Source organism: Plasmodium chabaudi (assembly GCF_900002335.3).
Source record: "Plasmodium chabaudi chabaudi strain AS genome assembly, chromosome: 14".
NCBI classification, from domain to species: domain Eukaryota; phylum Apicomplexa; class Aconoidasida; order Haemosporida; family Plasmodiidae; genus Plasmodium; species Plasmodium chabaudi.
The window spans coordinates 1091893-1116596 of record NC_030114.2 but is presented as its reverse complement, the minus strand read 5'-3'; the positions used below and the strand labels follow the sequence as shown (position 1 = coordinate 1116596).

General features: G+C 22.9%; 8 protein-coding genes across 8 annotated transcripts; 3 read left to right on the top strand and 5 right to left on the bottom strand.

Moving 5' to 3' along the window:
- Nucleotides 1-973: 973 nt before the first annotated feature.
- PCHAS_1430300 (glycerol-3-phosphate 1-O-acyltransferase, putative) lies at nucleotides 974-2725 on the top strand (the record flags this gene model as incomplete). The annotated part of the gene is made up of 1 exon (XM_737859.1): nucleotides 974-2725. The coding sequence occupies one exon, from the start codon at nucleotides 974-976 to the stop codon at nucleotides 2723-2725; it is 1752 nt and encodes a 583-aa protein (XP_742952.1).
- Nucleotides 2726-3697: 972 nt separating this feature from the next.
- Nucleotides 3698-4627, bottom strand: PCHAS_1430200 (tetratricopeptide repeat protein, putative; the record flags this gene model as incomplete). Its single annotated transcript, XM_733857.2, has 1 exon — nucleotides 3698-4627. One exon carries the CDS (start codon nucleotides 4625-4627, stop codon nucleotides 3698-3700), a length of 930 nt encoding a protein of 309 aa, XP_738950.2.
- Nucleotides 4628-5875: 1248 nt separating this feature from the next.
- PCHAS_1430100 (WD repeat-containing protein, putative) lies at nucleotides 5876-10847 on the bottom strand (the record flags this gene model as incomplete). The annotated part of the gene is made up of 9 exons (XM_016799672.1): nucleotides 5876-6035; nucleotides 6187-6327; nucleotides 6422-6656; nucleotides 6769-8892; nucleotides 9134-9456; nucleotides 9702-9981; nucleotides 10081-10287; nucleotides 10509-10610; nucleotides 10754-10847. 9 exons carry the CDS (start codon nucleotides 10845-10847, stop codon nucleotides 5876-5878), a joined length of 3666 nt encoding a protein of 1221 aa, XP_016654929.1.
- A 599-nt stretch (nucleotides 10848-11446) lies between these two features.
- On the top strand, nucleotides 11447-13744 carry PCHAS_1430000 (conserved protein, unknown function; the record flags this gene model as incomplete). Its single annotated transcript, XM_735177.2, has 1 exon — nucleotides 11447-13744. The coding sequence occupies one exon, from the start codon at nucleotides 11447-11449 to the stop codon at nucleotides 13742-13744; it is 2298 nt and encodes a 765-aa protein (XP_740270.2).
- Nucleotides 13745-14296: 552 nt separating this feature from the next.
- On the bottom strand, nucleotides 14297-17194 carry PCHAS_1429900 (asparagine-rich antigen, putative; the record flags this gene model as incomplete). Its single annotated transcript, XM_738035.2, has 1 exon — nucleotides 14297-17194. The coding sequence occupies one exon, from the start codon at nucleotides 17192-17194 to the stop codon at nucleotides 14297-14299; it is 2898 nt and encodes a 965-aa protein (XP_743128.2).
- Nucleotides 17195-19822: 2628 nt separating this feature from the next.
- PCHAS_1429850 (conserved Plasmodium protein, unknown function) lies at nucleotides 19823-19999 on the bottom strand (the record flags this gene model as incomplete). Its single annotated transcript, XM_051320962.1, has 1 exon — nucleotides 19823-19999. One exon carries the CDS (start codon nucleotides 19997-19999, stop codon nucleotides 19823-19825), a length of 177 nt encoding a protein of 58 aa, XP_051176982.1.
- A 615-nt stretch (nucleotides 20000-20614) lies between these two features.
- PCHAS_1429800 (conserved protein, unknown function) lies at nucleotides 20615-23248 on the top strand (the record flags this gene model as incomplete). The annotated part of the gene is made up of 1 exon (XM_733258.2): nucleotides 20615-23248. One exon carries the CDS (start codon nucleotides 20615-20617, stop codon nucleotides 23246-23248), a length of 2634 nt encoding a protein of 877 aa, XP_738351.2.
- Nucleotides 23249-24095: 847 nt separating this feature from the next.
- Nucleotides 24096-24410, bottom strand: PCHAS_1429700 (histone acetyltransferase subunit NuA4, putative; the record flags this gene model as incomplete). The annotated part of the gene is made up of 1 exon (XM_733257.2): nucleotides 24096-24410. The coding sequence occupies one exon, from the start codon at nucleotides 24408-24410 to the stop codon at nucleotides 24096-24098; it is 315 nt and encodes a 104-aa protein (XP_738350.2).
- Nucleotides 24411-24704: the final 294 nt, after the last annotated feature.

The window sequence follows — 24704 nt, the reverse complement described above, 5'->3', positions numbered from 1 at the left end:
ATATATATGCATTTTATTTATGTCTTTCGTTAGAAATGTTTTTTTGTATTATTTATGTAATTTGTTCATCTTTAATAATTTTCTTCTATATGTATAAAAACATATGTATATTGTCAATTTCATGCCTATTTAATTTTTTCCATGCATTAATTATAATAATAAACAAATAAATTAATACCCATACATTTAGTTATTAACAACATATTTGAAATCACGCGCAACATTTTAATATTATATTTATATTTTAATTTATTTATGTATATAATATAATACATTAAATTGAGAATTATAAAAACAATTTCCATCACTCCAAAAAGCATATATTTATTTTTTCAAAACATGCGGTATATTATCAACTAATAGGGAATTTTGTAATTATAAAGTTTTAATAATTACATCGTTATTATTAATATTGTTATTAAAATTATTATTATTTTATTTTATTTTTAATTTCATTATAATGATAATTAATGCAACAATTGCCATTGTTATTAATATTATTTTATCATTAATGGCATTCTCGTTATATTATTAGTATTATTATGGAGAACTATATATTACTATTTTTACGTTATCATTTACTGCAATTTATATATGATGCATATATTATATAATAAGTATTTATGACTTTCTATTTTTCCCTATATTTTTTTTTGCTTACCATTTTTTTCGAATTTTGTTTTAATCTATTTTTATTAACTCAATATATGATTATACTATTTAATAATTTTTCGAAGTTTATATTTTTAATTTTTATTATCTTAAATAGATTACCCCCGTTTTCCATTTAAAATTTACGATATATAACATTTTATTTTTATTCTAGAATGCAAATGAGTTTTTAGGATTTCATATCATATTTTTTTTTTAATTTCGCTGAAAAAAGGGGTATTATACGTTTATATATTATCATTTCTTTTTCTTATTTCTTTTTCATTTTTTTTTATTTTTTAAAATTTGAAAAAGTTTAATAATGCTAGATATATACATTGTATTAAGATGGTTATGTAAAGCAATTGTAAGTTCCCTTTTTGGGGATGTGAACATAATTAACCCTGAAAACGTCCCCTTGTATGGATCTGTGATATTTGTTGGTAATCATAATAACCAGTTTATCGATGCATGCGTATTAGTAGCAAGTATTCCTCGTCAGATAAAGTTTATAGTGGCAGAAAAATCGATGAAACGACCAGTAATTGGGGAATTGGCTCGTCTTGCTGGATGTATAAGTGTTAAAAGGCCCGAGGATTTGAAATTTAAAGGTATAGGACGTATATACTGGAATACAGGGGACACAAAAATAAAAGGGATAAATACCAGATTTAAATTAGATGTACAAATTGGAGATAAATTAATGACTCAGAATAAAATGTTCACTGTTACAAAAATTGAATCTGAAATAGAATTAATTCTTCAAAATCCTATAAATATAAATTGTGAAGATAAAGTAAATGGGGTTCCTTTTAAAATTGTGCCAAAAATAAATCAAACTGAAGTATATAATTTAGTTACTCATAGTTTGAAGAATGGAGATCCCATTGGAATATTTCCAGAAGGTGGGTCTCATGATAGAACTAATTTACTTCCATTAAAACCTGGAGTTGCTATTATGACTCTTTGTGCGTTAGCCGATGGAATAGAAGATGTATCAATTATACCTGTTGGACTATCTTATTCCAAATTATATCAATTACAAGGTTGTGTAACAATTTTTGTTGGAAATGCTATCATAGCATCACAAGATTTATGTAATGATTATAATAATAATAATAGAGAAACGATAAGTAAATTACTTGCGAAAATTGAAGAAGGTATGAGAAGTTGCATGTTAACATCAAAAAATCATGAAACAAGTCGATGCATAGAATTATGCGTTAGCTTATATACACCAGAGAGAATGACTATATCAAAAAATAAAATTTATAATATTTTACAACTTTTTTCTGAAATGTTTTGGAAATTTGGTAATTCAAAAGAGATAGAAAATTTATGTTATGAGCTACAATGTTATGAAAAATTATTACAAGCAAATAAAATTAAAGATGATGAAGTATGGATGCTTAAACAATCTACATCTGCTGCGACTTTAAAATTTATTGAGCATATTTGTAGCTTAATCTTTTGTATAATTTTTGGTATGACCTTTTCACTTTTGTGGTTACCTTTAGTTGCTATATCTGTATATTTGGCAGAAAACCATAGGAAAATGTCTTTGAAAAATAGTTTAGTCAAAATTCAGGGTGGAGATGTAGTAGCTAGTTATAAAGTTTTAGTATTATTAGTATTATTGCCAACTTTTAATATTATCTATGGTTTATTATTTAGTTTATATTTTTATAAATCTTGGTTACAAAGAATTGCTTTTACAATTTGCAGTATATGCATTTTACCAATATGCTATTATATTAATATAAATTATTCTGTTCAAATACCTACACTATTAAGACAAATGAAAATACTTTTGAAAGTTATTTGTGGAATAATTAATGTTTGGAGGGATAATGAAAGGGAGCTTATTAGTACGAGACATGAACTTCAATTAAAAGTTCGGAATACTGTATCAAAATTGGGGCACAAAGTTTCCGACAATTTCCTTGAGCAGTTGCATAGAAATATTCCAAAATTTGTTATCAATGCTGATACCAAAAGATTAATACGAGGTAAAGATGAGTGGGTACCTATTTTGAAACGCTCACAATTGGAATATAGGGAAGAAATTTTATAAAATTATTATATGCAGTAATCAGTTAGGATAAATGGAAATTAAATATGAATAATCCAAGAAAGAGATTACCCAAAAATAAATAATAACTATATCAAATTTAGTATATAATGAAAGAATACAATACGATACCGACAATATGACATATTAAACTACTTTTTATATTAAGCAGTGCTATAAATATGTATATATATTTATAAACCGATATGGTGAATATATCCCACATTATTCACATGCTTGCTTATTATATTTTATAACATAGTTTTTTAACGCATGCATACACCATTCTTTTGAAATGTATTTACATTTCACATATATTTTATTATTTCTCATTATATAGATATTACTTTTTTATATTTGTTAATTTTATATACTTGCTATAAGCATATGGTAAATGCTTATACAATTATGACGATGATTAAATTATTTATGTTTTGAAAAATTGTTTATGCTAAAAAAAAGGTAATTTTTTCGCCCTTTATTTATTTTATCATATTTATCATATTTCATCTTATCTATTCCCCATTGTTCATCTTCAATTTTATATACCATTATTTTAATAATATCAATTTGTTTTTTGTAATTTTTTTTTCTAACTTTTTAATTTTACTTTTTGTATAAATTACGAAGTAACTATACACATACTTTAAAAATAATAACATATAATTTCGTACTATTGAATTATATGAAAAATTGACTAGCTATAATTGTCTTATTAAATTTTAAATTGATTTTTTTAATTCGCTCTATACAAAGAGCATTTTAATTTAAAAGTTACATATGCATAATGTATATAGAGCAATATACATATAATACAAATTAGAAATGTTTACAAAAAAAAAATAACAATAAAAATGGAAAATATTGAGACAATTTGCAAGAAAACACATTATATATTTAGTTCATCCACACCATTCATTTGTGTAATTAATATATATTTTATGTATATATGTTTAAAAGTATCCCATAATAGGTCTATTTGTCCTTCTTTATCATTTTCTGTTTTTTTATTATGTGGGAAAAGTAGTTTGATAAACTAGCAAATAAAGAATAAACATACATAAGAAAAAGACAAATAAATGAAAAAATATTATTAAAGAATGTGTTTTCATTTTTTTTATCCGTTTCTATTATTGATTTTTCTTCGAGCTTTTGGAAAATAAATTTCATAGTATTTTTTTCCTTTTGTAAATATATGAGCTTTTTTCTTTTTACAACTTGTAATAAATTAATTAATGCTGTATCGTTATTTATTTTAATTCCCTCATTTAATACATGAATTGCATCATCATATTTTCCTAGCATAAAATATCCTTTAGCTAGTCTAAAATAAATTTTAACATTTAGCTTGTCATGCTCTTTTGCTAGTAATGAATATTTAACACATTCAGAATATTGGTTTAATTTTAAGTGGCCTTGAGCAATATTACTACAATAAGTAGAATGCATTTTTTTAAATTCATATAATTTTTCACTATTTAACTCTTCGTGTTTTGATAAAACATAATTTATTGATTTTAACCCTCTTTTCCATATTTTTAAAGCTCCTTCATAATCACCGCTTTTGTATTTTTCATTTGCATCATCTTTGTTTAGTTTTTCATCATCAGAAAAATCTGGATTCTTTAAGATGCTTACTTTTTCCTCCCCCTTTTCTTCACTTTTATCACTCTCATCCTTTTCCTCATTTTCATCGCTCTCCCCCTTTACCTCATTTTCATCGCATTCCTTCTTTTGTAATTTCTTTTCAGCTACCACAGAAGGGTTCTTCTTTAATTGCGTACTTGATAATTTGGGGACATGTTTTTCAGAAACATTAGTGCCTAAATTTTCATTTTTATCAATATATTTCTCTGGTTCATTGTCTATTTTTTTTAATTTAGTACCATTTGAAATAACCTCCATAGTTGCTTTATTGCTTTTTGTATATTTGAAGTTTATGCAAAGTATATTTTGAACAAATTATAAAAAATATAAAAGCTAAAATGGATTGCAATTTTCGTTGTAAAATACAATTTTATTGTTATAATAAATCATTTTACACTTAAAATTTTTATTTATTTATTAAAAAAAAATGGCTAAGTTAAATACAGACAAAAAAAAATCGTTAGCTAACAATTATTAGCATTATTTACATTGTCTGGATATCATATTTTTTATGCATAAATTGTTTTCCAGTGAATTTCCCCTTTCTTTTTTTATACTATAATTGTTAAAGTCCAAAATTACAAAACAAACAATTTTTCATATATGATTTTTGGCTGCCATAAAATTTGGATTTTCAATAAACGAAACACACAAATAAATTATAAATTAAAAAATATATAATTAAAAATACTAATAAAATATAAAGCAATACAGTTATAAAAAAAGGATTAATATAAGATATACGAAAAATAATAATTATGTGTTTGACACATTTTTATTTATTCGTAATTTATAATTTGTTTCGTTGGTATGCTTTTTTTTAGTCTGTACATTTTGTATGCATATAATAGGTATTTTGGTTTTATTATATGCTCTAAACTGAACATATATTATTATATTATACATTTCTCTTTTGAGATAATATATGCTTATAACAAACTTTATTTGTATATTTAAATTATTTTTAATTAGAAAATAATCCACCTTTTAGTAATAAAAAAAATTGCTAGTTTTCAATTATTAGAAAAGTTGGTCACTTAGTTGTTTATAATTCCAACCGAATAAATATACGAAATGGTAATATAAATACACACATATATACATATGGAAGGAAAAAACATGCTTATAGCAAAATAAGTGTAATTATGAAAGTATATATGTATCTTTCTCTTGTTTATTTCGTAGTATTCCAAAGAGAAACTATAAAAATATGGTGAGATGTGTTTTTAAATCAATTTGTAATATGTATTGAACTTAATGTAAAATATGCGGATAAGATGCAGTGACAAATATTTTCCATGCTGTTTTATTTATTCAATGTAAAATATGCAAGCCTTTTTAAGTTGTATATTTACGATTCGGTAAAGATAGCGCCTTATGAGAAATTAAGTGAAAAGAAGAAAAAGCTAGATAGATACAAAAACTGTAGTTATGAAAAATATATATTCATTTGTTTATTAATCTCTTTGTTTGTTTGCTCGGTTGTATCACTATTTTCTAATTTATTTAGAAGTAATCGTAGGTATCCAAGTGCTTTAGACAATTTGTCAACTTGGCCTTTTGCTCATAATTGTCATATTCTCGATCAACCAAATTTTTTATTTTAATCATAAACACATTTGATAAATTATCTCCACACAATAAAATATCATTTTTGTTGAACATTCTTAGAAAAAAAAAAGGGAAATAATAAAATTAAAAAAGGTCAATATTATTTATTATATACACTTATATTGATTATGCTATATATTTATATATTGGATTGATTATGCGATTCGCTAATTATGTCATTTTAAAATATGATTTAAATAACTTACTCTAATGAAATCATTTTGGAAGATTCCATAACATTCGGGTAAAAAATGACTAATGGGTCTTTTGAAAAAAAGTCAAAGTCCCATAATTCAACGCGCCCATCATCTGAGCAACAGAAGAATGATGTCGAATTATTGGGTAACCTGAAATGTTATAAAAAATAAGTTTTATATGTATAAATGCAGGAATAGGTATATTATATTTTATAGTTTATGTGTATATTCCCTTTAGTATAACCATAATATATCATTAATTGATGAATATGAATTCTTAGATTTAAAAGTTGTGATTGGTTTGTTCGAAAATTTATTCCACAATTTAACTGTCGAATCTTCTCCTGCACTTAGGAATATATCATGGTCAAATAGATTTATCTTAATTTTATTAACAGAGCCAAAATGTGCATAATAATAATTTAAGAAGGATTTATGATAACAACTATTGCATCGGTATATTATTCCATTCTTTGTTCCTATATTTGGAGGAGAAATAATACATCATATATATAGCATGCACAAGTATGATTATAAAATAACATTCCATTCGAAATGAAACATATAAAAATATACTTATGATAAACTAACCAACATAGTAATACGAATGAATTGGTTTTATCGTTTTATCTATAATATTTTTTGTTATGTTTTTGTAATGGTTCGATAATTCCTCTTCCTTAGAAATAGACTTAACAAAATCAAGATCCTCTACATCTTTATGCTTTTCTGTACCATTTAAGTGGTGACTATTATTATTTAATAAATCTATTTCCTCGTTATTTGTATTATCATCATTATTATCATTAATATTGCTATTGTTTGGACTATATCCATTATAGTTTTTTTCATTTTTATGAAAATTGTTTGCTGAATTTTTTTTCTCAATATTACTGATAATAAAATCTTCATCATGCTGCATATAATTATCTATGTCTATACATGTTAATGATGAATTGAATGGTTTGTTTGCAAGACTTTTATTTTGAAATATAGAAGATAAATCTGTGTATAAATGATTTTTTTTATTTTTTAAATATAATATTTCTTTATTGTTTAATTCCTTTTGTATGTCCCATTGATATACTGAGCCACTTTCATGAGCAGAATAAAAAACGCATTCATTAATAGAATTAGAAGTATATGAATTTTTAAATGATATATCATAAATAGGTTCAAAGGAATTATCATAATTTTTTATCATTGTTGATTTTAAAACAGGATTATTATCATTATTTCGTATATCGTAAATATTTATATGGCCATTACATAAAGCAGCTACTAAAATACTTGGATTATTATTAGAGTACTTAATTTTCATGACACTTGTATTTAAATTATACAATTTTATAGGATAAGTTGGATTGATAAAACTAAATATAGCAATATTTCCTTTACTATTTTGGAAATTTCCAATGTCTAATGTATTTGAATAACTAGCTGTTATATAATCTTCATAAAATTTATTTGTATCTATTGAGGTTACATTTTTTTCTAAATTCTTATAATGAAATTGAAATAATTTATCAATTGATATATTTTTTATATATTCTTTTCTTTTATAATTATATAATGTATTATTTTTATATTGGGCTTCTATATTTTCTTTTTTATATGTATTTTCTAGAGAACTTATATTAATTTCCATATCATCATTATCACTCATACTATTGTAAAGACAATCATTTTGTTTAACTTCTTTTTTTATTTTTATTCTATTTCCATTAATAGACATGAATTTTTTTTTTTTTTTTAATAAATGTGACAATTTTTTTTTCTCATAATTTTTAGGTTTTTCTAAATTTTGATCCTTCTTCGTTTCATCATTGGAAATAGTATTAACACCTGTATTATTATTATCTTTAAAAACATCATCTGCAATTAACGTGCTTATTTTTTTTAGCTTATCTTCATTATTATCATGATTTATAATGATACTTAATATTTCTTGGTCCCACTGATTTGTTTTATCATCATTTTTGTTTTTTTTTAAGAGAGAATCTGTGGTTTCTTCATTTGGTTTTTGATTATTTATGTCTTTATTTTGTGGTTTATAATCAGCATTAATATTGTTATTATCTATAATTTGATCCTTGTCTTTTATTTGTTCTGTCCTTTTTCGAGCTTTGTTTCTTATTTTAAGTCTTAGATTACTAGCCATAATACGCTTGGATATAATTCCCTTTTTCCCTTTTGGCAAAAAACGCAATTTTTTTTTTATTGGATTAACAATAGTATTTATATCTCCATTACTTATATCACATTTTGTATGCATTTTAAAATTTTCTACAGTGTCTATATATTTATTAATATGATAAAAGTTAATTATCTTTTTAATATTTTTTTTAATCTTTGTTCTTATAATAGTTTTTTTCTTTTTATAATTAATGTTAGGATTGGTAAGAACATCGTAATTTTCGCCATCAAACATTTTTATATTGTTATTTTTCCTGAAATCTTTAATATAGCTTAAGTGAATATTTTTATAAAGCATTTGCTCATAATAATAAATATTTTGTATTATACATTTTTCTAATGTTTTTAATAGTAATATAAAATTTCCTTTATTTAACATTTTTTTTTTATTATTTATTTTCCATGGTAAATTATTATCATCATCTTCGATATTATTTTCTTTTCCCTCTTGATCATCACCTTGTTCTTTTTTCTTTTTAATTATAGACTTTATTAAATATTCATCTTCACTAAAGCTACCTTTAAAAATAGGATCAAAAATAAAGTTGAATAGTGTGAGCATAAAATGGTTTGAGTAAAAGCGCATTATATTTTCTCTTTGACAATCTTTGTCATTTAAGAGTATTTAGAAATTTAAATATATTTACAAAATATATAAAATGAAAAATGAAACAATATGTGGGATATAGAAATAATTGATGCACACTATTTTGTATATTTTCCAAACACGCGCAAATACACATTGAAAAAAAATGCTTACTTGTCAAAAACTTCATGGTTTTCATATTTTTAAATTTTCCCTTTGATCTCGTTCTACTTTTATTTGATAAGCTTCTAGACGTATTTTTTGTTGAAAACAAAGCGTTAAAAAGGGATGTGTTGGTTTTTTTCGATTTATAAAACGACTTTGGTATAATTGTTGTTTGTTTATTATCAACAACATTTTTGTCAACAACTTGAACCCACATATTTTTTTTTAAAATTATTCTTTCGTTAATGTTTAAGAAATCTCCATATTCATCCATTATTTTTTTAAATTTTTTATTTCTGTATTTTATAAATTTTTTGTGGAGAAGTTCAGGTCTGTGAAATGAGGAAATGAAAAAAAATTATGAAAAATACTTGTAGAAATAATGATTATATGGACTTGATAACTATAACAACGAAAGTATATGCTTTTTCTATAATTATTATTCTGATTTAGAACTATTTTAATTGTTGAATGTGATGAAGAATTTTCACCATTTGCCTAGTTAATTGATTTTATAATTAATGCCTTTTCGTTGTTATATATTTTATTATTATTTTGTTTTGTTTTTTATTTTAACATGCTGGATGAGTTTCGCATAGTTAATTTGTGTAATTCGTATAAATTCGTTTGGGAATGATTGTTTTGCTTGTTAATAATAGAAACATAAACATCTTTATTTTTTTTGAAGACATTTAATGTTTGCATAGACTTATTTATGCAATTACTTTCGTCATTGTTTAATAATTTTTGATATCTTTCATTTGTTTTCTGAGCTTGCATTTTGTCTTCTTCAGAATCATTTAATATGTTTGGTATGTTCAATAAATTTATCGTTTCCGTTTCAGTTAAAAGGATTTCTGAAATAGATACAAAATAAAATTAAAAATAATAAATAAAGCAAAACAAATAAAATTGGTTGATCTTTTTTGCACAAAATCGATTTTTATAAAATTTACCATCATAAAAATTTAAAATTTCCTTTTCATATTGCTCATATTCTGAATAATTAGTTCGATTAGTGTCTTTATGTAAATGTATATTTTCAAGAGCATTTAAATTGGTATTTTCAACATTTCTTGATTGGTCTTCTTCATTTGATATTCCCAAATTTTTTCTTTGGTCGTCATGATCAGGTTTGGTATCGAAGTGTTTAAGTAGTCGATCTAGTTTATTTTAGAAAATAAAAAAATGGTATGCCATGTTTTAGAAAATATATGCATAGAGAGATATAGAATAAAAAAGGTGAGGAAATATTAATATGTTCCTAATAGTTTTGTAAGTCTATATTTTCTCGGTGTTTGATTATATATTGCATGTTGTAGAATATTTTGATATAATCATATTTTAAGTTGCATAGATTTAATATATAGGTTTTTATATTTACCGATTCGGTCAAAAGTTTTTTTTGTCTCGATTTCTTGAAAGTTAAAATATATGGGCTTTGGGGTTATATTTTTATTATCCAAAATTATTTCAATGTGATCGTCTTAAAAAAAGTTAGAAAATACGCACAAATAGATAGTTGCATAAATATGTATATAGAAAAAATGTCGACCTTTATTTTGTATATATAAATATTATGCACAAATATTTAACAAAAAATATTTTTTTCATACAATTTTTGCTTACCTTTAAAATCGCCATTTTTCTTATTTGATTTGTTAAAATAAATTTTACTGATGTTGTTTTTTATTTTTTTAATAGTGCCTAATCCTTCCTCCATCTCTGTTACTACTGCTAGCAATTTTTGTGAACATTAATTTTTTCCCATAAAAAAAATTTACACTTTTGTACGTGATTTTTGCATTAAATGCATTCAAGAATATTTATATATGTTTGTATGTAATTTATAATATTTTTTAATATAGTGATTTTTTTTCTACTACTTTTTTTTGTACTAAAAATAAAATATGTAATATTTGGTGGGGCAACCTACATACATACAAATATGTATACTAATATACTGGAGAATTTCTCTCAAAATTTGCTGTAAAGGAATGTATAATCAATTCTATTACTTTTAATTTATAGCATCTTAAATAAAACTACCCCAATATTTGTGCAAATTTTCATCGAGCTATAATATTTGTATATGTATTTAATTTCATACAAGTTTGAGAAAAAAAAATCGACAATATTAGCAATTTAAATGAAAAAACGGTATTCACTAAAAATAAATCAATATAGAGACATGTATACATATATATATTAATGTACATAAATGCATATGTTAAATAATACGACCGAATATTTACACTAGTAGAAAGTAAATGAAAGCTCGAAAAAAAAAATAGAGAAGCTCATAAACTAATAAGTAAAAAGATGCTTGTCTTAATTAAATGGAGAAAATTAGGGGTAAGAAATAATAGACTTCTTAGCAAAATAAATAAAAAATATTCAAGTTTTGTAAATAATAATTCTTTAAATTTTCCGAATATTAACGATGATTTTCATTTCCCAAATAGTAATGAAGGATCCAATTTTGCAAATAGCGTGAATGATAAAAATGGGGGGAAATGCGATAATGCTTTTTTTTTTAAAAAGGAAAAGTTTAATGACATTAAAAATGTAAATATTAATAATTTAAATAATAGAGAATTATTATATTATATTGGATATTGTAGTAAAAATAAAATATTGGATATATCAATGTGGGACACTGTAATGAACGCATTAGATACAAAAGTAAAAGATAGTATAGATATAATTTCGAGCGATTTTAATAAAAATAAAAAAAATATTTTAAATTCTAAATCCTATGGTAAAGAAGAAAATTTAAAAAATCCTTTTTTTGATATACATGATTTGATGAAAATTTATCAAAACATTTGTTATATTAATTCTTATTTTTTTTTAAAAACAAAACATGAAAAAAGTTTGAAAGAAAATGACGATACAGCTAGCAAAGAGAAGCCCAATATTATTTTCCAAAGCAAGCAAAATGATTTAGGTGAAAATAGTTGTGAATTAAATAAAAAATTAAAACAAGTACACACAATGAATATAGAAAATCCGATTGAAGAAAATAATGGATATCAAAATGGTTCGACTTTAAATAACGTGAATAAAATAAATTATGAATTTTCTCCAGACAATAATAAAAATACCATCTTCGAATCGGAAAAGTTTATTTATATGGATAATGCTAATAATACACACAAAATAAATATGTTTTATTGTAATAATGGTGTAAAGAATATGTTTAATTTACTGTCTATTTTTTTTCTTCAGAATATAAATATTATAAACAATCATTATTTATGCCGGTTATTTTATGGATATAATAAAAGCAAATTTTACAATGAAAGATATTTAAATAATTTATGTTTTGAAATAATTAAAAGAATAAAAAAAATTCGAACATATCATTTATATTTAATATTAGTTAATTCCTATTATTTAAATTATATAGACAACATATTTGTTAAAATCATTTTAATTAATACAATAAATAATTTATCACAATTACCATGTGAAGCTATATGCCAAATTTTACATATTGTCCCGTTGTTTATTAAATCAGAAAAGTTATTATATAAAATTAATGTTATATATTCAAAAAAAATAGCTACATTTAATCAACTCATTCATCTAGTTACTTTATTTAAAAAAATGTTACAGCAAAAGCTTATTTCCCAAAAAAATATATTTCAAACATTTACACATTTAAATAAATTTATGTTAATAAAAAAAAAAAAAACTATCACCATTCCATTTAAGAAAAAAAATCTACAAGACAAAAATTTGAGTGACGATACTTGTTCTACAAATGATGATGAACTAATAAATAATATAGTAAATAATTTTAATGCCTACAATTATTCAAATAAAGAAAATAACCACGAAGTGCTTAATTTTGATGATGCTACAAACCCAGAGCATAAAGAGGATTCCTTTTTATGTGCTCATAGTAGCAATGATAATGGTATATATAACAAAAATAAAAATTTGAAAAACGACAATTCACTTATAACTTCAAAAGAGGAGAAAATAGAAGAAATAAAATATAACACATGTACCGATACACACTTGATTAGATATAATAAAAACTTAAATGGGGATAAAGAATACAACAATTATAATAAGGATGATTTGTATTTTCATTTGAAAATAATAGATATGCACCTTAGACATGATTTTAAAAATATATATTGTCTTTTTCCTATTGAATATAAAAACTTTCTTCAAAAAGTGAGAAATATTTCATGTAATATTAATAAAAGTATGCAAGGTGAAAAAGAAATATTTATATTAAAAAAATATATGAAAATGTTAAATTATAATTTTATTACTTTTGTATATGGCCCATATATTTTACATATATGTGATCCGTTTTACAAAATATATATTGATTGGAAAGATTCGTGGAAATTATATCCAGCTTATAAACAAGCTTCTCAGAAAAATTTTGAAAACGATAAAATTAACCATTTAAAAAAAGAAGGATATAAAGAAATATTAATTTGTCATGATATGTTTAAAAACTGCAAAAACGAAAATGAAAAATTGCAATATATTAACTCTATCTTAGAAAATACAGGATTTTCTAAATGTTTAGATATTATGAATAACAAAAATGATTCTACTGTTCCGTTGCAGGAACATTACATATATATATGAGTGTGCTCACGTATGTGTGCTTGTTTTCATCCCACATGCACTTTGTTTTATGTATATTTTTTTTCTTTGTATATGTTTCTTTCTCAATCATACAATTTTTTAAGTGAATGGATATACACAAAATATCCTTCTGGTTGTCCATTTTTACACCTTTTCTTTTTTTTAATGTTTTTTGTTTTTGTAAACATATAATGAAACATCTATTTATTTTAAATTTTCCTTTTAGTTTCGTTTTTTCTTTTTTTACGTTGAATAAAGCACATTGCGGATTATGGAGAAAGATAATGCGATAAATCGCTAGTTTATATTATTATATGCATATGGTAAATTACTTCTTATGAATAGGTCATAAGAATAAGATATGTATATATAATACATAATTGGGCTATGATAATATTAAAAATATTTAATTAGGTTTTTTTGTGTTATTTATTTGCAAATATGTTGAATATTAAGAACATAAAAAAATAAAAAATATAATTATGTGCAATGTAATATATACAGACAAATAAGCAGATATATATGTGGACAACTTTTCCGATATTTTAGTATTTAAAAAAAATAAGAATACAAATACGAGGAAAAATTAATTTTATTTATAACATAAAAATTATCATATTTATCAATATAATCAAATTTGAGCTTGCTATATAAATTAATAGCGGCTTTATTATAATCTATAACATGCAAATAAATATACAGAGGCATTGATTTATTTTCGCCATCATCATGTATGTTTGTGGTATTATAACGTTTTATTAAAATTTTATTATTTTTTTTTAAATTATAAGCAGGTAATTCATTAAAAAATATATCGAAAACTTCGTCAGTTATATTAGAGCAAGCTACAATATTGTTTTCTTTTAGGGATTGTTTACAAAAATTGGTAGTAGATATATTTTCATTTTCTTTATATTTCATATTTTTAAAATTTTTATCATGAATTATATTATAAAGATCATCCAAATAATCATTTATTACAATCCTTTTATAAAGATCTCTTATTATGCTATTACATAGGCTATAATTTTTAGGATATGCACCATTGCAAATATTACCAAAATTATTATCATCAGCCAATGGATCTTTGCCATTGCAAGGAGTATACTCCTCTGTTCTGATGTTTAGATCTTCTCTTTTTTCTTCATTTATTAATTTTCCACTATGCTTCTGCTCGTTATTTTCGAATTTTTCTTTCGTTGAGGATGTGTGAATATAACTTTTGCCTGATTCTTCACAGGTTTGACTATTACATGTTTGATCATGATAATTATTTTCATCATTCTTTTTTTTTTTTTTTTTCTCTTCAATTTTTATAACCGATGGCAAATTGTCAGTGGGATTGTCATATAATATTCCCTCATTATAATTTTCGTCTTTGGCAATTTTATTTGATAAATTATAAAAAACATCATTGTCTACATAACAATATAGCTTGTTATTATATAAAAATATTCTGTATATGATGAAATAAAAATAATAGATAGTATATTCAATAAGATAAGAAGCTAAATTTAATCCCCTAAAATATTCACTTATTCCAACAGTTAAAATATATATATTATTGATATTTCCTGTTAAGTATTTTTTTGTTATTTCATTAATATTTTTATTCATATAAATTTCTTCATATAATTTTTTTTCAAATTGAGGATTTTTATTTACACCTTTCATTTTCAAAATCGTTAGATCTTTTAATACGTTATTTTTCTTCTTTTTTTTTTTTTTCGATTTTTTTTTTCCAACTATTGTGAATAAATTATCGTCAGAATTTTTTAAATCATTTACATTATCATCATCACTAATATCATTGTCATTGTTTTTATTAATCATGTTCATATATTTATCCACCCCATTAAGTTTGTTTCTTTCTAAGGAATTTTCTAAAAAGTTCATGGAAGCTTCACATATTTGATTTATATAGCTTTTCTCGTTTTTATTATTAATATAATTTTCTGTAAAATGATTATATATATTAATATAATCTTTATCATCATCATCATTAAAATCTCCATAATTTATTAAGCAGGATATGCTTCCAATTAAATAATTTTTTCTCTCTCTTTTATAACTTGTATTATTCCCATTACAATTAAAAGAGTTTAACGTTTCTTTGTCATAGTATTTTTTTCCATTAGTCAATTTTACATCATCATTACGATGATCTGATATTCCATTTATTTCTTCATACCTTAAATTTTTCTTTTCCAAATGGTTATATATATCTTGGATACTGCTATTATTTGTAATTTTTGTGGTGTTATTTTGCAAACATTTATTAGACTCTTTATTAGTATTACTACATTCTTCGCTTAATGTTGAAGAGTTCGCACCATTTTCTTTCCTATTTGGCTCATTATGTGAATTTAAAAAGGCATGATTATTTTTTAAATTATTATTTTCCTTTTTACAATTATCATTAATTTTCTGAGAAGTAGGGGTTACATCATTTATATCATTGTCGTTGTTGCTTCCATCCGAATCACTATCATTAAAGGGATTTGTTTTTTTATTCGGTGACTTTCTATTTATATCACCGTTTTCATTAGGTGTATCACACTTTTCTAAAAATTGAATATAATCAAGTAAAATTTCTTTTTCAGTTAATTTTTCTAAAGTTTTATTTTTTACTAAATCTGTTATAGAATCATTGTTAATATAATCAATAAATGAATAAGGTATGAAAGCTCCTATTGAAAAAATTTCATCTTCTCTCCATTTTTTATGTATTATTTTTTTTTCATTAGAGTTTATATTTGAATAATTTTTTATAGTTCCTGTATCTTTGTGGGAATTAGATTTGTTTTCACGCAATTCTTTTTCATCGTCTTGTTCATTATCACTTTTAGTATATTCATCATCATCATCATTTGTGCTTGCTTTATTCTTTAATATAGAATCATCTTTTTCCTTATAAGTATCACAGTATTGGGCATATTTTTTATTATCTGAGGTGGTTCCAAATGCCTTGGATATTTTTTCAGTAATTTTGATAACATCATCGTCGACTATTCTATTGTCGTCAAAGTTACATATACTAAAATAAAAATCGGCATGATATTTTACAGGAAATAATTCTTTATGCAAATTAAGAATATCATCAATATCTGTTTCTTTTAAAAAACGAAAATATACCAAGTTGAGGATATTTATTTTTTTTAATATTTTATTTAATAATATTTCTCGATCTTCATATAAATCTAAGAATAGTCGTGAGTTTAAAATCTGTTTGTCCATATCATCACGTAAAGCAGAGGATGTCGACACAAGCCTTTGCTTAGATAGTTTCTTAAATAAGCCTAATATGTTATTCACAACTTTATCATATTGAAATTCAATAAAACTATTTTTTAGATTTTTAATATTCATGCTTTCAGCATTTTTTATGTTAAAATCTTTATTTTTTGAAGTATTAGTGTTATCATTATTATTTTCTTTAATTCTATCCATATCTCTAATTTTGTCTGCTTTACTAAGCTTTTAGTTAAAAAAAATTATTATATATATAACTGAAATAGGTTAATATTTGAGATGCTTATTAATATATGAGCATCTTGGCAAGTAGATAGATAAATGGAAAATATGTATACTTCACAAAAGAAGGATGCGTAATACAAAATTTGTCTATATATTTTATTATGTCTTTTAGGGAAATTAATATTTTGTTATTATTTTCCCTTAACATTATTGTATATACATCTTTATATTCGCCAATGAAATGGAAAGTCACAATAATATTTTTTTTTTTGCAAATATAATTTTGAATGTAAACTTTAAGTTAAAAAAATAAAAGACACTTTCTTAAAATATAACATGTAAAAAATGCGAAAAAAAAAGGAAACTATAAGTGAAAAATTAAATGGTATATCATAAAAAATAAAAACGAATTTATCAGAACAACGATTTTATAATAATAAAAATAGTATACTAATTATTTGATGTAATAATTCGCCATAAAAAAATAAGCCATATTAAAGATATTAGTTATAATAAAAACAGTTCGGTAATAACAAAATTTTGCATCAATAAATATTAAGGACTAAATGAAGCAAATTTGTAATTAATCAGTTACATATTTTGTTTTTATCGAACATGCATAAAAAATGTTATATTATAACTATATATATGAAACTATCTCAGTATAATAAGATAAAAATAAAGAATAATTATAATAAAAATATCCGAGTCACTAAAATAAATCTTATAAAATTATATTAAGATGTTATATATACAACAAAATGATAATAAAATATAATAAAATGAAAAAGGGAATCGCTGAATAAAAAATAAAAATAATAAACAATGCATATAATATATAATATTGAAATTCTCAAATATTGTGGCACCGTATTCTAGTTGTTCTTAGCATTTTATTTGGAAAATAATCAGATGTTTCTTTATATGAGAAATTATCATAACAGTTTATTTATGATTTATGTTTTAATATATGCAAAACTCAAAAAAAGTATAAAATTTCATATTAAGTATAAAAAGAAATAAAATATAATGCTTAAGGGCTATAAAAGCATGCATAATTTTTCTGCTCCTTGGTAGTAATCACCTTGATTATTTTAAACGAACTATTTTTTATTGAATATTTTTTGCCAAAATAGAATAAAAGTAAAATAATAAATATATATATATGTGCAATAACGATAACTATAAACGAAATATAGTAATAAATCAGATAAAAGCATATAAACATAAAACATTATATAGTTATCAGCTGAAACAGATTTCACACAGCATGTATAGTATTATTATAAGCGTCTATTGACTAATGTCATGTTATGGTTTTGTTACTTAACTCTACTTTTGTATATGATTGTTGATCTGTATTTATTAACTGGTAATGGAAAATACAAATATTCTATATTATATGGTTATAGATTTATATATGCATATTTATTTTTGCATAATAACATTATAGATTATGGCGTGCTGTGAAAAATTGCTATAGACATATACATATATTATTTATATATGATTTACCAAATTTAAAATAAATTTGTTCATTGCTCAGAAGGAAATAGATGTTTTCATGTTTTTTTTTATTTCCTGTATATGATATAATATTGATAGCAGCATTATTCACCGTACAAATGCCATTTTTCTTAACATATATTTTAAAATATTAAAAAATTCATATGAATGTATATCTCTTAATGTTGTATATAGCATTTAAAGAGTATATACTACTCTTATATATAAGAAAAATAAATATAGTATACATTAAATGATAAACAAACTTTAATTACACACGTGTTCTTATTTTATATACAAAGATCTACTATCATTTGTATTGTCTAAGGACTAATATTAGCAATGCCACATATACAAATTTATCTTATTCTAAGTTATATGTATAATTTCGTATTCTCTATTCTCATAATTTATATGTGTATGCATAGTATAGGTGAGATACTATCACATTTCCAAAAAAACGATTAATGTTATTTATATTATGGCCGCTATTATTATTCGATTAATTTTTTCATATATCATATAATGCATATGAAGCGATGTTTAATGGGTTATTTTCTAAAAGCATTAAAAAATATACAATAAATAAAAAGGGAGTTTATAATAATATCATGCATATATATCAAAATATTCCCATTTTTTTTAAATAATCGCAAGAAAAAAATATGATATATACATAAATATTCGAATAAAAATAATTCCTTTCCATAAAAAGGAATCCACACTAAAAAAATATGTGCATTTTTTTCTTTTCAAAACACACATATATGTATTTCTGTAAATATACAAAGCGCGAGCTTTTCAACTTGTAGACTTATAGCTGATCTTCCTCATAATGGTATAATTTATTTCTCCCTTATAATTATTTAATATCTTATTTCTATGTTTTGCTTTATTTCATCATGATGATTAATATGATTTCCCTAGTCTACGTGCTTTACATTCCCAGACATGCGAAAAACATTTTTTTGGACATATATGAAAGGGATAAGTATTTATATTTTTAATGTGTAATTCTCTTTTTATTATATTGTTTTTTTATGCCTTAAAAAAATGATTATTCCATTTTTATTCCTTATCATTGAACCTCTTTAACTATTCGTTTATAGCACACACATTGTTATTTGCGGGAAGATTAGAGTCCTTGAATTTATAAATTCCATATACATTTATAGCACATGGGAAAAATAAAAACGAAAATGCTGTATAAGGTTTATATAAACTTTTAATATCTCTCCATATGTTAGAAATTGTATGATATAGTATTGCCATTTTAACAGTATGCTTAATGAAAATATAGCATTTGCTGTGGGGTATATTTTACAATTCTGTTAATAGCTATTTTAATTAAATTGAGGGTACCAGTGTAATATAAAATTAGTTTTTACAATTTTAATTTTTATACAAATTATAATTATAAAGAATTTTCTGAAAATCTGTGGTTTTCATTATAATTTTAACTATATATAAATGTGTTTTCCTCTTCGTTCTTTTTTTTCTTGAATGTCAAATTGAAATGCATTAATTAAAATGTGATAAATTTAAAACATCGTAAATTGTAAATCACTTGAATAACAAAAAACATAAAATAAGTCTATTTATTCTTCATTTAAACATTTATTATTTTATTTATTTTTTATTTTTTTTAATTTAAAAAAATTAACTATTCAATAAAAAAATTATATGTACACAAGTGCATATTAAAAAACAATAAAATATATGTAAGCCAAGAAATGATAAAAAATATATATACCAGCCATCAAATAAAGCTTTACAAAATTATAATAAATTTTTGATGTTATTAAATATGATACTATTTATGAATTTCTCGTTTTCATTTTTTAAATAATAGGGGAAAATGAATTACATTATAAATGTATATTTGAAATGTTTTTAAAAAATAATTTATCAATTAAGTATTTACAATGTTTAAAGTTGAATATATCTTTATTAAATAATCAAAATAACAATTCACTCATATGTAAAAGGTGTAATTCGATTAGTACAAATTATTACACTAAGGGTATCAAAGAAATAAAATGGGCAAATATATATAATATTGAGAAAAACCAAAAAAGAGGGATATGCACTTTGAAAAAAAATCAGGCAAAAAAAAAACATAGAAAAGTCGGATTTGCGCAGCAGCTTATAATCCAAAAAAGATTTAAGTACACAACTTTTGATATAGAAAATGGCACATTCTCGGAAGATGTAAAAGATGAAAATAAAAACAATGAATGTGTAAATGAAGATTCATCTGAAAGGTATTGTATAAACAACAGGAAAGACAATTATCAGGGTGACGATAAAAATGATAATGAAAATTTTAGTGCGCCTAACGAAGAAAGTAATTGCACATATTATGAGGAGAATACACAAAACGAAACGTTTGAAGAAGAACTCGATGATGATATTGATGCGTTGTTATTTACAAATAATCTGAATTCAAGTTTTATTGGAAACTTATGGCATGCTTCAGCAAATAGTGTATATACTGATGTTGATAAGAACATATTTAATTCTGTTTCAACTACAAAAGGGTATAAAAAAGATACATGCCTTCATGAAGATAAATTGTGTAAAGGCTCCCCCCCTAATGATCTTAATTCTAATGAAAATGAATTTGATCACATGAAAAGAAAGGAGAATAAAATAAAAAAAGTAGAGAACGCAAATTTAAAAATTGAAAGTGAAGAAAGTGAACTAGGGTATGAAACAAAATATAAAGATGGTGTGTATGCAGAAAATTTAGATGGCACTATAGAAAGAAATAAATTAAAAAAAAATGAAATTTTAAGTAATTCAATTGTTAAGAAAATATACGAAGAAGAAATAAAAGAAGCAGAAAAAATGAAAGAGTATTTTGAGAAAAACGAAGAAAATTTAATCAAATATAGAAATTCAATTTTATGCAAATTAAACATATCAAAAGAAATGTCCAAAAAATTTAAACACTTATCTAAAGAAACAAATGTATTCAATAATGAAAAAAGCAAAGAAGAATACTATAAAAAAATAATTGATTCTCTTAATTATGAAAAACTGCAAGAGCCGTATAATAAAAGAAGAAACAGTAATAATAACAGAAAAGCCAAAAACTATGATAAAATTGAAACAATAAAAATATTAAACATTGATAGTCTGCCATGCAATGTTTTAAATAACCTATTTGCTTATAAAATTGTAAAAAATTGTAGCGCTGAATTATGTTTAAAAATAATAACTAGGTTAGGTATGTATAGAGACAAATATTCTCAAGTTTCTTACGAAAATATGATTAATTATTTAAGCCAAGTAATTACAAGTAGCCAGAATGCAGAAATTATTTCGCTTTTTTCACGGTGTTATGAAACAATTAGTATACCATTTTTAGTAAATTATGTAAGAAAGTATGGAACATTCTCAAGATCGTTTATTGTTAATATGTATGATAAATATTTTAGAAAACGATTATTTGATTTTGTAAGATATGAAAATAATATGGGAATAAGGAAAATACCAAGTATATTAACCCACCCGTATCATTTGTCATCTTACATTAAATTATTAGGAGAATGTTCAGCTAAAAAAGATATGTACATACAACTTAAAATGAGAGGTCATATTCCATATTCACAAGATTTTAATGGCGAAAACAAAATGGATAATCTTAATTATTTGATGGACCTAGAAGATCATTCTAAAACGAAAAAAATTAATATCAATTATAATCATAATAGTAATAAGTTGAGCATGAATAATAATACTGTTAAACGACCCAAAATATATGATGCTATTTTATCAGCAGAGTATACAGGACTTCCTCTTGAGCAATTTATTGAAGAAGAACAACAAAAATTAATGCATTCACCTTTGAAAGTTACACAGTTGGAAGAACAGTGTAACAATTTAATACAAGAAACCAAGAATGTGGGGTTGAATAAAGAGGAAATAGAAGAAGAATATGATGAAAATAATTATACAAATCGAAATGAATCCCAAGAAAACAATATCGAAGCAAATAGTATAATAGGTAAAGAAACACACATAGAGCCATGTAATGATGAAATAGAAACGAATATTCATTTCGAAAATAATGAAAAGACAACCGATAAAAAATCAAGCGAACGCGTAAACTTTATTCTAGATGATAACTGTGATATTTATGTTTACAAAGGATTTAATAAGTTAAATAAATCGTCGTTCAAGTTACAAACAACCCTAGTGAAATCTGAGAAAGAGCAAGAAAGTAACTTAACTTTATATGCAAATAAAGATGAGAATTTTGAAGAAATTGATAAAGAGCAAAACAATGAAGCGTTATGGGAATTACCGTGGAAAACTAGAAGAAAAAATTCCTTTTTTTTCAAGGGACGTTTTTTTAAAATATTGCCCGGTAAAGGATGGACTGATGTTAAAGATATATCAGAAAAATATATAAGACCAAGAAGAAAAAGAAAAAAACATTTTATTCGAAGAAAAAGAGTTTTACAAAAAAAAATAAAAATTAATTTGTTTAAAAAGAAAATTTTAGAAAAATGAATAAAAATATATAAAATTTATTAAATATGTAAACATATAAAAGTGTCTACATATATAATGCATATTACTAATTAAAAATATAGAACCTGTTTTCATTAAATGAAAGCAATAACATGTTAATTCACAAAAAAAAATAATGCAAATAATAATTATATATGAAATATTTTATGTATGTTTATAAATGTATTTATATGCAGAGCATGCATATTTATTTGAGGATAAGTTTGTTTTCATAACAAAATTAATATAATTATTTACTACATTATATAAATGTAAATTTATTTTTTGACGTTGACTTCTTTTTTAATTCAATATTTATATATCCTTTCTGTTTGTTACTATACTATTTTAAAAATGGTATTATCATATTATTGAAAATGCCTTCTTTTTATAAATTTATTTGTAATCGTTATAAAAATATAAGAAAAAGAAAATATAACCTATATGCTTATATTTTTTCATTCTTATAATTCATTCTGTATGTGCTTATATATTTTTTTAATTAAGAAACACATCTCTAAGACAAACTATATATGTCATTCTTCAAAATAATTTTTTTATAATAAAATTGTTATGATCCTTCATATTTATAAAGCATATTATATGCTGTGTTCGCATAAAAACGGTCCATAATAAATCACTGTTTGTTAAAATTACATTATACAATAAATGTGTATCGACATATACTATCATCAATTAATTCCGTGAAATTAGTATATTTATTCATATTCGACTGAATAATAATGGTAGCCTTCATACTTTGTATTGGCAACTTATATAAAATGATTTCAATTTAAGTTATTAATATAATGGGATGCTAATTAATTTGCAATTTCTATTAACTTTTTTATAAATGATGGTTATCCTTTTCTATATGTTCATTTTGAAACAAAGTATTAGCTGGTGATGTGCATGATGTTAATGATAGTATTCTTTCGATGTATGAATCACTATAATCATCTCTAAATGTTTTAAAACATAATGGTTCTATTTGTGTTTTTCTCAAATAATTATCCCAGCCTTTAAGCAGGTTTCCTCCATCAACATTACAATTTTTGTGATATTCTGTTTCAAGTCTAAATATTTTTTCTTCTAAAGCCTTTATTGAATTTTCCAATTTTTTTTTGCACTTTATAATATCTTTTTTAACTTTATGCTTCATTTTGTTTTATCAATTCCCAAAAAATGTAAGAGAGCCCATCAAAATTTTATAGTTCTCATTAAAAATTGTAGTTCCCCCTAAATCTTAATATATTTTTCCAAAATGTAATTAACAATTTTTATTATATATATACTTACGTATATATAATTACTTAATTACATAAACCATGTTTATTATATAAAAATATGTACATACTTTTATATAAAATTATATTTCCAACAATGTTTTTCATTTAAGTAATTATTTATTATCATTTTTTATCATTATAAAAAAATATATTAAATTTTTAAACCA